The sequence below is a fragment of the Amblyomma americanum genome, chromosome 3, assembly GCF_052857255.1.
Source record: "Amblyomma americanum isolate KBUSLIRL-KWMA chromosome 3, ASM5285725v1, whole genome shotgun sequence".
Lineage (NCBI taxonomy): Eukaryota > Metazoa > Arthropoda > Arachnida > Ixodida > Ixodidae > Amblyomma > Amblyomma americanum.
Window position 1 is genome coordinate 146,718,812 of NC_135499.1, and position 14,620 is coordinate 146,733,431.

The 14,620-nt window shown below is 46.5% G+C and overlaps 1 protein-coding gene across 1 annotated transcript in view; it reads right to left on the reverse strand.

The window, feature by feature from the left end:
• LOC144125129 (uncharacterized) overlaps positions 1 to 14,620 on the reverse strand; it is a 47,904-nt gene that overhangs the window by 9,209 nt on the left and 24,075 nt on the right. Inside the window, exon 2 of the mRNA XM_077658235.1 lies at positions 1,346 to 1,476. Within this exon, the coding sequence (XP_077514361.1) occupies positions 1,346 to 1,467 (122 nt within the window). The 5' untranslated portion in view covers positions 1,468 to 1,476. The remainder of the gene's footprint in view (positions 1 to 1,345; positions 1,477 to 14,620) is intronic.

Here is a 14,620-nt window from a genome sequence, read left to right on the forward strand (position 1 = left end):
AAGAGTGCGCGTCTGCATAGGGGTTATTAGTAGTTATAAGGGAAGGAAAGGTGTGGTAAGAGTCTCACAGTTACAGGACACGCGGTCCATGCCGTGAAGCAAAGAATTAAGGAAGGTATGAAGCGGGCAGATATAAAAAAAAGATGACATTTGCGCTTGTTGAAGAAATCGAGAAATTCGGCGGTGGCTGTTAATGGGCCTGAGCGTCCATGGTGTGTGTGCTGTGCGTACGGAATCACATTTGCGCACAGACACTAACACTCGCTGAATTTGGCGATTTACACAACAAGCATAAACGTTTCCTTTTTGGGGGGGGGGGGGGGGGGAGGGGGGAGGGGGGCTTTCGCAGAGACCCAAACTGCCCCATTTGTCCTCACCAGATCGCAAACAACAAGCATAGAATTTACACTTGTGGCAGTGCCCAAAACCTGAACCTAGTGTGTCTGTCTCTCACCCAATACATGGAGCGCTTGGACGCGTTTTTTTTAACGAGATTTATTGCCTCACGCACTTGGCGGAGCTAGTGTACCAGTGGGATCTAGCCGGACAGGCAAGCAACCATCTGTACTTGATGTGACCCTATAATAGATTTATTCTGACAGACATACATACACCGCACTACCCATGGCCATCTTTCTGTATTTCGTCACCAATGAATGCAAAGAACAAACGGAGAACAAATTGCCGGACCGTCACATAAACACAGATTACGTAAGTACCCAACACCCTTAAAGCGTGCGCGGGCAGTTGTTCGAATCTCACTGGAGGTGTCCTCGATTTAAGGTAGCGAGCTCAGCAGGAACCCAACTATACCAAGCGACAGAGAGGCGTGGCCGTTTGGTGCCAAGCTTTTGCCGGTCGCAAGGACAGATGATGGGTCGGAGTCAAAGTTTCACAGAACAGCGCTGACACAGCAGAGACGATGCACTGCAATTACACTTCACATATCAAAATGCATGCAAAGCACTACACTTGACAGAGGCTGCAGTGCATAGAGAGAAATATTACAACAATGTACAATGGCGAAAGATAAACTAAAGAAGCGAGAATTTTTCACCGGCATCTCTACGGCGCGGGCTAGTGGACGGCGCTAAGCGCTCTGTATTTACAGACGTGCCGCGTCTGTTTGCTACTTTGCCCCAAGAAGGAGCACGCACGAACTCAGTATCACAAATTCTCGCAGTACTGCGACAGACTCATCTAGGGACCTCAGGCCATGTAGTTATCCCTGATAAGTGACTTCCTTACACGGTTATCTTCATTCAACACGAGCCGTAATGAAACACACGCTTCGATGTTCCTCATACAAATCTCTTTAGGCTCTTTAGTTTCACTATGTACTCACATTTTGTCCATGTAGTCAAGTTCCACTTCGTAGACCACGCCATCCTTGTGCTTCACGTTGTACGAAGTGCAGCTTAGCGAGTCATTGTAGAGGCTAGCGGTCCTCTGAACCACGTACCACATACCTTCAGCCTGTATATGCGATATAGGAAATTAGTGACAGTCTCAGCCTGTATTACGCAATATTGTTGCCATATATTAGAAAATAACTTTTCTGTTCTACTGTTCTGTTCGAGAGTGATTCGACGAGAAGTGGGACAAGGAAGCTGCGTGAGTAAAATATGTTTTCTTGGTGATGATAGGGCTGGCGCTGATGAAGTTTTGTCGCTGACGCAAAAGCAAAAATTACCCGATACGGGCTCTTTAGAGGTCCCCCCTATCACCTATACCAGAGTTGAGTTCACTGCAAGATAAAAACACCTCCGAGGGACCTCCAGTTATTCCTGTTTTGCGCCGGACACAGCCACTTCCTTGCAGCGAATTTTCGAGCCCAAGACAAAAGGGCGGGTATTGCTCCTGTAATGTGCAGTTTGCGAAATGCAAGACGCCCGTCAGCTGTGCGATCTTAGTGCACGTTAAAGAGCCCCAGGCAGTCGAAATTAATCCAAATTCCTCCACTACAGCGCCCTTTTCCTTTTACTTTTAAGGGATATACCTACGAATATTTTACCGCGCAAATGTAAATGGCTCGTTTGCCGCTTGAATGGCGTTGGTGTGGTGTAACAAGATCATGTGACGCCTCGCAGATCACGTGACTCATAGATTGCTTCTGATTGGTTCTCAGAACCACGCCGTCACCACTCATATGTGACCTTTTGGATGCTTCTCTTCTTGGTATCTGTATGTGAGGCTTTGACGTCGCGAAGCGATGCATGAGCTGTGAAGGACGCTGTAGTGGAGGGCTCTGGATTAATTTAGGTCGCCTTTAGTCCTTTGAAATGCAATTACATCGCACAACACATGACCGTTTTTGAATTTCGCCTCGATAGAAATGCAGAAGCCGCGGCCGAGTTCGATCCCGTGACATCGGGATCGGCAGCTGAGCACCAAAGCCACTGAGCCACCGCGCCGTCGCTTTCCAACACTTCTGATTGGTTCTCAGAGTCATGACGTCGTCACTCACGTCACATTCCGACGCCTATGACTGGTTCTCCGGATTTCTGACGTCATTACCAAGGATAATATACAGGTCCTTTTCCATTCTACTCAGATGATCTGACTGAACAGGAACTTTGGTTTTGGCGTTACAATGAGCATTAACTTAAAGATGGCAGCGACGGAATATGCCATCACTACTCCGAGACAGAGCTACATAGACTTCATGTTCCAAAATAATGATATGGTACGACAGCAAGAGTGCATAAGCGTTCAAGGCGGCATTACAAGGAGCCCTGGTTCCGTCCGAAGAACATTGCTAGTATGTTTTTTGAAAAAAAATATCATGAATAAGAAATTCATCTAATTATACGAGCAATGTCTGAGCAAAATATTATTATACGTAAAAATAACTTCTACATTCATCCCATAAGTCACTCACTACAGTCTGGCTGTAATGACGCATAGCCGAGTACTGTAATCGCTATTTTGTTATTTCTATCCACATTTTAATTTCTTAATTTACTATTAATTCATCTTATTGTTCTAGTTAATTGCAGGTAAAATGTTCTTTCCTCACATTTGCTCTTCAGTTCACACTCGTTTCCTTCGGCCCCTTAATGAGACGCTTATAATTATTCTCTCAATGTCCCTTATAGCTAGTAATCCTTCCCATCTCGAGTCAAGATTCCAACTTTACTGTGCGATCTGATGTAGTTACCCCCTTTGCCTTTCAATGCGGAAGCATTATATGGGCTAATCGACAAATAAACCCGGCGTTGGCGTTGACCAGCAGCGGTAGTCCCAGAAATCCTAGATGACGTCATCGTGGTATCAAAGAAAAATGAAGTTTCTTCCGAAGGTACGGAGTACTGAACCCAGGACTTTCAGACTGCGAGGCGAGCACTCAACCCATAGGCCACAAAATCGCGTTCCTTCTTGGCGAACAATGGTGAACCTCGTATATGCGTTGCCTTAAAACTGCGTGCTAATGCGCAGGTGTGTCATCAAAAAGGAAGAGAAAACAATTTAAAAATAAGAAAAGAAATAAAGAGGTTAATAATTGGTTTTTTGGGGGCCCCACCACGGTGGCTCAGTGGTTAGGGCGCTCGACTACTGATCTGGAGTTCCCGGGTTCGAACCCGGCCGCGGAGGCTGCGTTTTTATGGAGGAAAAACGCTAAGGCGCCCGTGTGCTGTGCGATGTCAGTGCACGTTAAAGATCCCCAGGTGGTCGAAATTATTCCGGAGCCCTCCACTACGGCACCTATTATTCCTTTCTTCTTTCACTCCCTCCTTTATCCCTTCCCTTACGGCGCGGTTCAGGTGTCCAAAGATATATGAGACAGATACTGCGCCATTTCCTTTCCCCCAAAAACCAATTATTATTATTATTATTATTATTTTTGGGGGAAAGTAAATGGCGCAGTATCTGTCTCATATATCGTTGGACACCTGAACCGCGCCGTAAGGGAAGGGATAAGGGAGGGAGTGAAAGAAGAAAGGAAGAGAGAGGTGCTGTAGTGGAGGGCTCCGGAATAATTTCGACCACCTGGGCGCCTTAGCGTTTTTCCTCCATAAAAACGCAGCCGCCGCGGTCGGGTTCGAACCCGGGAACTCCGGATCAGTAGTCGAGCGCCCTACCCACTGAGCCACCGCGGCGGGTAGAAATAAAAAGGTTTGGTTTGGTTTATGGGGTTTTTACGTCCCAAAGCAACTCAGGCTATGAGGGACGCCGTAGTGGAGGGCTCCGGAAATTTCGACCACCTGGGGTTCTTTAACGTGCACTGACATCGCACGGGCCTCTAGAAATAAAAAGGAAACAAAAAGTGCAATACTTTCGTATTCAATGTACTTAAGTAGTCTTCAGCACGGTTGGTCTAAACGGTTGGTCTAAAAACCAATACGCAGAAAACCAAAGTGATGTTCAACAGTCTCGGAAGGCAACCGCAGTTTACAATTGGTAGCGGGGTGCCGGAAGTGGTCAGGGAATACGTCTACTTAGGGCAGGTAGTTACCGAAGATCCGGATCTTGACAGTGGAAAACTAGAAGAATAAGAATCAGGTGGAGCGCATTTGTCAGGTACTCTCACATCATGACTGGCAGCTTACCAATATTTTTAAGGAAAAAAGTATATAACAGCTGTATCTTACCAGTACTCACTTACAGGGCAAAAACGTGGAGGTTAACGGAAAGGGTTCACCTTAAATTGAGGACAACTAACCAAGCTATGGAAACTAAAATGATAGGTTTAACGTGAAGAGACAGGAAGAAGGCAGAGTGGGTGAAGGAACAAACGCGGGTTAATGACATCCTAGTGGAAATGAAGAGGAAGAAATGGGCTTGTGCAGGGCATGTAACGCGAAGGTAAGACATCCGATGGTCGTTAACGGTAACGGAGTGGATTCCTAGAGAAGGCAAGCGTAGCAGGGGACGGCAGAAAGTTAGGTGGGCGGATGAGATTAAAAAGTTTGCGGGATAAGGCGGCCACGGATGACACAGGACAGGGCCATTTGGAAAGGAATGGGAGAGGTCCTTGTCCTGTCAGGTGGCTTCCGCTGCTGCTGCTGATGATGATGATGATGATGAGCTGAGGCCTCAGATGAACGGACAGATATTCCCAACATACAGGTTCTAATGATCACGCATTAAAACATGTTAACTGCTGCAGTTTTTTTTTTTTTGCTGCAGTTGCATTACGGTGCATTCGTTTAATTTTGCAACAGGTCATTCAGACGGTAGCATGGACTACAGACACGCCATATTATTGTTTTGCGCGACAATTTTCGCTTTGGTGTCTCAACTCATTACTTATACTCTCCAGGAAGGGGTGTGTGCCAGCTTGCGTCAGTAGCCGATAGTTATGTTCGCATGTTTAACTCGCGCGATCGTGTGATGCGTCTGGGCAAATGGCCGCTAACCGAGGGCGTGACGTTAAACATGCGATTGTCACTCGTCTATATCCATGCTTTACTCCCAGTTTTATGGAACACAACGCTTGGCTACCACCAGTGAATATTCCTCCGAGTTGTCAGCCTGTGTTACATCCTCGCACCTATCGTCCCACTCTCCAGTGTTGTCCATTGTTGCCCTCCCTATTTCCCTTATCACAATCCTCGCCTAAAGGGCACTTTCTGTGCCTCTTCTGTTCTCTCTCCTGTCCGCCGCGGTGGCTCAGCGGTTAGCGCGCTCGGCTGCTGAGTCCTAGGACGCGGATTTAATCCCGGCCTTGGCAGACGCGTTTCGATAGAGGCGAAAAGAAAACGTCTTTGCGCTGCATGCGACAACAGCGCGCGTTAAAGATTCCCAGGTGGTCGAAATTATTCCTTCTCAACCGCGCCTTGGTTGTAGAGTTTGAGGTGGGAGCGAAAGAAGTAAGAGGTGCCGTACTGGAGGGCTCCGGAATAATTTCGATCACCTGGGATTCCTTAACGGTCCCTAACACTGCACAGCACATGGGTGCCTTTCGCCTCCTTCCCCACTCACTTCGTCACCCATCACCATCTCTTTGCGGACGCCCTCATTAGCCGGGGCAGCAGCAGCCGTCGCTAAATAATAAACAAGCACAACTTTCATGGCACACACGGTTGTACTACATCTCAAAGCTTGCAGAAGAGCCGAAGCTTTGAGCTCGAAGCGGCGATTTCCAGACTTCCGTAGTTGGCTCGGCCCCGCCGCGGTGGCTCAGTGGTTAGGGCGCTCGACTACTGATCCGGAGCTCCCGGGTTCGAACCCGACCGCGGCGGCTGCGTTTTTATGGAGGAAAAACGCTAAGGCGCCCGTGTGCTGTGCGATGTCAGTGCTCGTTGAAGAACTCCAGGTGGTCGAAATTATCCGGAGCCCTCCACTACGGCACATCTCTCTTCCTTTCTTCTTTCACTCCCTCCTTTACCCTTCCCTTACGGTGCGGTTCAGGTGTCCAACGATATATGAGACAGATACTGCGCCATTTCCTTTCCCCCAAAACCAATTATTATTATTATTATTATTATTATTATTATTATTATTATTATTATTATTATTATTATTATTATTATTATTATTATTATTATTAGTTGGCTCGTGGGTGGGTGATAATGGCACACTTGTGAAAGCTGTCTCTCCCGTTCCCAACTTTCACTCCACTGCTAAAAAAAATCAGGTACAGGCGTGCATGCCTCGACCCAACCCACTCTTACCCAGGACCGCTGTGCCGCCACTCAACACACGCTCGGGCACTGCAGACGACCTACACTAGTTCAGAACGCAACTTGTTTAAAACGATTTAAAACGTCTGTCAAGTTCTTCGCAAGAAACCCATCAAACCCTTAAAGTGTCGCTTAGTCGTTTCGCCACTTCATTACAGTGAGGCGGTGAAATAGGCAAATGCTCTTCCAAAATGCACATCCTCTAAAGAAAGACGGAAGAAAAGAGCTTTGAGCTCGCGGGTTCGATCGGCACTTCGATGGAGGCGAAATGCTAGAGGCCCGTGTACTGTGCGATGTCAGTGCTCGTTGAAGAACTCCAGGTGGTCGACATTATCCGGAGCCCTCCACTACGGCGTCCCTCATAGCCTGAGTGGTAACTTGAAAGCCGTTGGTAACACTGATGGCGAATAGGCTGTGAACGCAACAGTTAAGTGCACGAAAGAAAGCTGTTTTAACAAAAAAACACACTGGGGCTTTCTCCATACATCGTCGTGTAACCCTCCTCATTTCTAACTTAATTGTTTCACACCCTCCGCTTTCTGATACGACACGCGACTTGATGCTCACCTGCGCGGGGTCGAAGTTTTCCATGAGTATCACCTTCTGTCCCAGCGCGCCGCTGAGAGTCAGGAAAGTCGCGGCAGAAAAGGTGAACGCAACCAGCGCCGCCATTGCCGCAAACCGAGCGAGTGTTTCCTGGCGATGGAACAAGCGAACGGAGAGGCGCTCTTATACCAGCGCCTTCTCCTCCTCACGCTGTCCAATAATCTCGGTTTGAGAGGCGAACACACTGACCGAAATTGCAAGCTGTGCGAACAAGTGCCCCTTTCGGAGCGCCTTTGCTTTAGAGTTGTCGAGGATTGGATACCGCATACGTAAATAACAGACGACACCTCTTTGACTTGCAAACAAACACACGGACGTTTGAGTAGACAAAGTCGCCGAGAAACTGCGCGTTGTTCGGGAGAATAAAAAAAAAAGTTCGAAACGACAGATCAGCATTTGGCATTACTTGCGCCAGGCTGCGTTCAATTGCTGTCACGCACGCGAAGCTTCGTGCCCGCTTATACAAACGAGACGTCTTAATTGTCTGTACGAGAAAAAAAAAGATAAAACAAGCAAGAAGAGCTGCGCTACTTAAATAAAAACGCTACTTAATTTGCAAGCTTTGTTTTATCGCTGTGGGATTATGTGATCAGTGTCCACTATCAGGACTGCGCAAGAGTACGCAGGACAAGCGGGAGATTGCCCCCAAAGAACCAGGAAAGTCCTGTGCAAATAAGACGGTATATAGTGGACACGAATATGCGGAGCAAAACACACACGAAATAAAGGCCGCTGCTGTTTCTTTTTTTTTTTTCCGCCACCTGTGAATGCACGACGAGTCCCGTTCTTGTGGCCTTACGACGACTTCGTGCCTCCGTATGAGGCGAATACCGCACCGTTATGAATTCGAACTCGGCACACGGCACTTGCCAGATCTCTCAAAACATTTTGCACCGGTAGCTGTTTTTATAATGTTTACGGTACTGTCGTCGTCCCCGTCTTATAGTACGACACAACATAAAAAAAATATACAGCAGTTACTAAGAATTGGCCATGGCCATTCAGGCCGCTATTACTACGCTGACCAATGGAACAATAAACGAAATCAGTTTTTAAATGTTTAGGTATATTTGTTTATTTTATTTATTTCAATACCCTGAGGACCCATGCGGGCATTGCAGGGGGAAGGGGGCGGGGAATTCGTCCAAGAAAATAAATATACTGCATTAAACAAATGGATGAAAACAGGAATAAGCGGGCTAAGAAGCCAGGTACAAATTAATAAGAGAAAGGGGAAAAATGAGCTGAAGAAGAAGAAGAAGAAGAAGAAGAAGAAGAAGAAGAAGAAGAAGAAGAAGAAGAAGAAGAAGAAGAAGAAGAAGAAGAAGAAGAAGAAGAAGAAGAAGAAGAAGAAGAAGAAGAAGAAGAAGAAGAAGAAGAAGAAGAAGAAGAAGAAGAAGAAGAAGAAGAAGAAGAAGAAGAAAAAGAAGAAAAACTTAGTGAAGGGGAGTTGGGCGAGCTTATGGGTGGGGCCCTCATTCCAGGGCTCCACTGGCTTGAGCTGCCCTTCAGATCTGCTGTATGCGGGCCCGTTGGTCCTCCAGGTTATCGCTGGTGAGCAGCGCCTCCCACCGCTCAAAAGGCGTGTTTTCCGTCTGTAGAGAGTTTGGTTTGGCCCCACATCCCCACGAAGTGTGGAAGAGTGTAGGGTGGGCCTAGCACCAGGGACAGGTGTCGGAGTATAATGTTGGGTGCATGATATGTAGTCTATGGAGGTTTGGAAATGCGTTCGTCTTTATCTGCCGCCGAGAGACGGCACCTGGGGTGTCAAATTTCCTATGAGGTGGAGGGAAGTGTCTCCTTTGAAGACGCTGAAACTCGAGGCGTTCGTTATACCCAGAAGGTAGAGGGGTAAAAGCGAGCACGGTTTGTGGCCCCGCTCGGTTGATGATTCCTCGAGCTAGAGCATGTGCCCTCTCATTTCCCACCATTCCTTCGTGGCCTGGGGTCCAGGTGATTTGGTGGTGCGTGGTGAGGGGTGTAGTGGTTGACTAGTGGCGGCGCAACGGCTTCAGAGGACAGAATGCATATGCACCAAGTGCAAGGTGGTACGAGTTAGTTATAGTTAATAATTGTTGATATCCAAGGCATGAAAAGTAATGGGCTAAGATATCGACAGTCGTCTAAAAGGTGACTGAAGTCACATTTCATACAGGTATTTACACCTTTTTTTTCTGTATAATAATGAAAAAACAATAAACGAATGAATGGTGATATTACTAACTCGATATAATTTTGTTGTTTTTGTATTTCTATCAGTTGAATCAATTTAGTCTATTTTTATTATTTGTTCATACAGAATGAGCTCCTTAGTGGTAGTGGCGGTAGTATTCAAGGCATCTATCGGCCAACTTTACTTCTATCGATTCTTTTTATATATGCTTGTTGTTTCTTGTCACGATATATGCTTGTTGTTTCTTGTCACGCGTCTGTGACTTTTGGTACGTATATCCTCGCTCTTGTCCCGAAATTAATGTTAGTACAGGTTTCAGCGTCCGTTCTATATGTCGTTTCTCTGTTTGTACTTGTTTGATTACACTGCCATATTTCGCTATGTATTGCCTAAAGCTCGAAGCAGACTTTCAATTTGTCGGAATTGTCACATGCAATGGCTATAGACTGATCTGCCGTGAGCATTCAGCATGCTAAGTAGCACTGTTAAATAGCACGGTTCTACACGGCGGGTTGAGCTCATAATAGGGAGCGCAAACGTAAGATCTTTTTCCTTTTTTTTATGCCTTCCCTATCAGGTCATCATGAAGTGCTATTGCAGTGAACGTTACACGAAAAATGAAGGGGGGGGGGGCAATTTGTGTCAGCGCTCTATCCAATCCACGCCTCTCAGTTTATTATTGTAAGTTCAGCCTCGTTATAACAAAGTTGGAGGGGCACGGCAATTACGCCGTTATACCGTATCTTCGTTATAACCAGTGTTGACCTTGAGCTTCCAAGGGGAATCGTCATTCCTTCGCTGTATGCATTATTTCGTTATAACTTATAAAGAGGTTCCACTGTAGAAGAGAAGCCAGGTCGCATATTTTCACCGAAGTGCAATTTCAGGGAAACTTGAGAAAATTTGACTGGAGAGAAGTCGTCAGGGCTAAAATTTCCTGCATTAGTTTCTTCCCTCCTACTGCGTGCTTAGTAACACGCCATTTTCAAAGTGTTTGCTTGATCGATAAGAGGTTGGACTAACGCATGCCTCAAATAAAAGCTGTCTAAATGTTTCGAGTCGATCCTCGTTACACCCTCAAGGTTTCTACAACACCAACACGGCGCTGCTACCGAGGCCAACTGCACAGCCCCACGTTGGGCATCAACGTGGTGACCTGACCGTGACAACGCGTTTTTAAGTCGGCGAAATAAACCGAAAACAGTTAGGGAGATTCGAGATGTCTTTACTTCGCCGCCTGTGCAGGTCAGAGTTCCTAATGACAGATCGAGAGCCAAGCGCGCGAAAAGATAACAGCGCGTGCCCAGAGTGCAGCATTCCTTCTTTTCTCAGTTAGCAAACTCAGGCTCATGGCATGAAACGAAAGCATAAAGAAAGTCATTACTTCGCGCTCATTTCAAGTTGCGCAAAGCCTACTGAAGGCGACATTCTGAACAAATTACCGCCTTTGTATGCAAGCGCTGTTCTTTTCAAGTACGGAAAGTATGGAGGAAGCCTTTGTCATATGGCATACCCAGGCCACTGCCCGAGCCAAGCAAGAAGCAAAACTGCTGACAGCCGCAGGTTCCCCGGCACCTACACAGAAAACGCAACGAAGCATATCGCAATACGTGAATGCGACGCGAAATAAAGCGATGCTAGTGGCAGCACCGCGGCTGTGTTGGAAGGCGATATTCATTGCGCCAGTTTATGAATATGCGCGCTGGGAGGTAAGAATGAGAGCAAGGGGCGCGATTAATTAACGCAACGACCGGCCGGGCCAGACAAAGGGCAAAGGGTTGGGACACAACAACATAGCGCGCACAGGGTCGTGGTGCAGTGAAAAAACATACTGCAAGCGTGTTTAAACCATGGCCCACAGAACGCACGCTGACTTTGAAAAAAAAATGCTTCGCCTTGCTAGCAAAAAAAAAAAACAAGTTTGTGCGTGAACAAGGCCAATGGTTACGTATTATGAGCGTAAGCTCTGAGTCGACCTTGCTGCTAATTAAGGCAGCAGTAATTAACGAAGGCAGTGATGCCCGCGCCCACTGGCTTTGTATTGTCTGTACACAGATTAACGAGCGTCTCGGTCCTACCTGATGCGTCGACTCTAAAAATAGCGGCTGAAACATGATCCTTTGTTTGTGGTAATCTGAATATTATAACGCGTACTGTGTTCAACGCACGAGTTTTTAAGATTGCACAGATGGCGCGACTTGCACCAAAATTTACTTATGATTTTCTTCCTGGATAGCTGAGCCATCGTACTCCGCAAAGGAGCAACAAGTCTCCCAGCCTTGTCTTCATTGCCCATATTTTAAAACATTTTGTAGTGCCTCCATTTCAAACATATCAAGAAGAAGAAGAAGAGGAGGACTTTTATTCGGTGATATAAACTGTACATCAATGAATATACAGAAGGAGGTCCCAGAGCACGAAGGCTTTATCTGGACCTCCTATCGGTAGTTATAAGAATCAAATGCTATCAAGAAAACAAAAACAGCAGTTCGCAGTGGAAGGACAGAAAAATCATTATAAACAGAAATAACGAAAACAAGGCCTGAATAACATGGCTTGCGAAATATCAGCGAAAACAATCCGGTAAGGTAATTATATTTGAATGTAGTTTATGCTTAAAAATACTCAAACATGCCGAACGTTTGATGTCAGTAGAAAGCTAGTTCCAAACTAACAATGCAGAAAAAAGACTTGTCTACTGCCATAATTAGTAAGCCCATGCTTTTGTAATAGGAAAGAAAAGTCTACAGTAGTGATAATTGTTAAGAAATAGCATCTCAAGACATAGGCAAGAGATTTTTGTAATCTTGATATAAATTGGCTGCTCGTCCGCGAGCTCAATTTTCTCGACTGCTTGTGAGAATATGAACTAAGCTTGAATTCGGTGCTTAACTAGCGCTTGAATCTTTGTCAGCGTACACGGAAGCAACTGCTAGCAGTTGCTTTACTCTACCCGCTTACTTTTACTCGTTCCGACACTATTCGGCATATTCGATTTGTGCCAGCAGGCGTAAAATCAACCCCCCCGTAAAATCACCCCCCCCCCCTTCCCCATCCACGAACTTCAATGCCGTACTAATACTTCTGTTACAGCAACAGCTGTTGAAGGCCCGTTCCCTGGGTTTAGCGTCGCAGTAGTATTGCAGTCGCTGTAACCGAAGGTTGGTAAGTTCAAGGAAGGAGGAGAAGGTGGAGGCGGGTTGCACTGACATCGCGCTTAACGCCAGTGGAAAGCGCCTTAGTAGCGCTAAGACTAGCATATGTATAAATGTTTGTTTCTCGAATAAACCCCAGTTGTTAGTTTGCGTCTGTCCCGTCTTCTTTCTTGTGAACATCACATATGCGCAACCCATCTGTCTACTACTGCCATGAGCCAACTTGCCCAAGAACGGTTTCTGTCGATAAAAAAATTTTCTTACCTCCCATTAGGCTTTGTTTAAAAACACAATTTATTCAAAACCAGGGGACTGAGAAAATAAAAAGCCGCTTCTTCGTGGAGGGTATTGACTGGTCGTACAAATTCTATGGTCTTGTGCTTTTTTAAAAAAAAAAGTGGAGATGCTTCATTGCAGAATTCTTTTCTCAAGCGTCATCATCTTAGATTACCGCAGCCGAACTGAAGGAAACTTCTGTACGGCGAGTTTCAATGCGTGCTTTTCAATCATTCGTTCACGTTCTCAATGCCGAGCAGATAAAGGCACCCTGACTCAAATGCCTATATTACTGATGGGCACGAAGATTAACGAACGAGCACCGGAGGAATGCTTTCAAAGGCGCGTCATTTAGTTCGAACCGAGTCGATGAACTTCTTCGACTACTTCAAAAGAGACCGCACATGATTGGGCAAAGCATTCCTTCTCCTCATTTAACATCAGAGGTCGCCACATCATCGAGCAACGGTGTGTCCGTCCGTGAGCTAAGATTTCAGCAGCACACATATTCCTTTCGTTGTTATGTTTATTTCCTTATTTCCTTTCGGAGTCGCTGTTGCTCTTTTCTGCAGTGTACGTATTGTTTCGCAGCTATAGGAGCGTTTGGGTGTTCCGCAACAACGTCTGTATACCAGCAATAACCAAAATGACGCAGCACTTCGTCTTTCACTTAGGTTTTGGATCGAGGTTCGGTATTCAAGGTTAAGCAAGCTACAGACAGCGATCGGCGAAATCGGTGAGTGGGGACTTTAGTGCTAGCACACTAAAACTGGAGAAGACACTAAAGCTCCCCCCTAAGGGCATGAAGCGACAGCGTTAAGAGAGAAATAGGTGCTGTAGTGGAGGTCTCCGGAATAAATTTCGACCACCTGGGGATCTTTAACGTGAACTGACATCGCACAGCACACGGGCGCCTTTTGCGTTTCGCCTCCACCGAAACGCGGCCGCCGCGGCCGGGTTCGAACCCGGGAACTCCGGATCAGTAGCCGAGCGCCCTAACCACTGAGCCGCCGCGGGGCGTGCGCTCGCATCTCAGAATAGTTTTCGTCATGCGCCTTAGGGCGCGTGTTGGCTCGCTCCCTTTCTAAACGCTTCGCCCAGACCTGTGGCGCGGGACAGCTGTAAAATAACATGCGGCAGTCTATATTAGCCCGTTTCGCTGGCATACTTCATTACGGAACCAGCTAAACAACGAAAGCTAGAGAACATATTAGACCGCTAACTTCCTATGCGGATGGGAAGAAGCATGTAGAGTGAGTGGACCCGAAAAAAAATTCGCTTAAGAGGGAAGAAAATGACACCAGTGCTAGTTTTTTTTTTTTTCAATGCGCACTCTTCGGGATGGAAAAGGCGAATTATGAGGCAAATCTGGGCAGGTGATCTTGATTTATTCCCGGGTCGCAGTGGGCATAGTTCACCAGCTGTTCCAGAGAGACAATGCCGCTTGTTCATTTGTTGCCATCTTATCGAGCGGCGCATGCGTCCCAAAAGTAAAACCGTCGGGTCAGGAAACATCGACCGTCCCCCTGCAGCCGCCCAGTATTGCGTGGTTCTTGCGTGCAGAATAATTACCAATTTGATGCTAAATGGCCTCAGGAGGCTTAATTATATGTTATTGCTTACGTTTCTAGCGTAGAATCATGACGGACTTGGCACTGCAAGCGTCAAGGGAAAAAAAATATTCTTTCATTGCCATACAGTTGCTCACAGAGCAATGCCTGTCGAGAAAGCAACTACGTGGTAAATATATCATCGTCATCAGCCTAGCTATGTCCCCTGCAGGA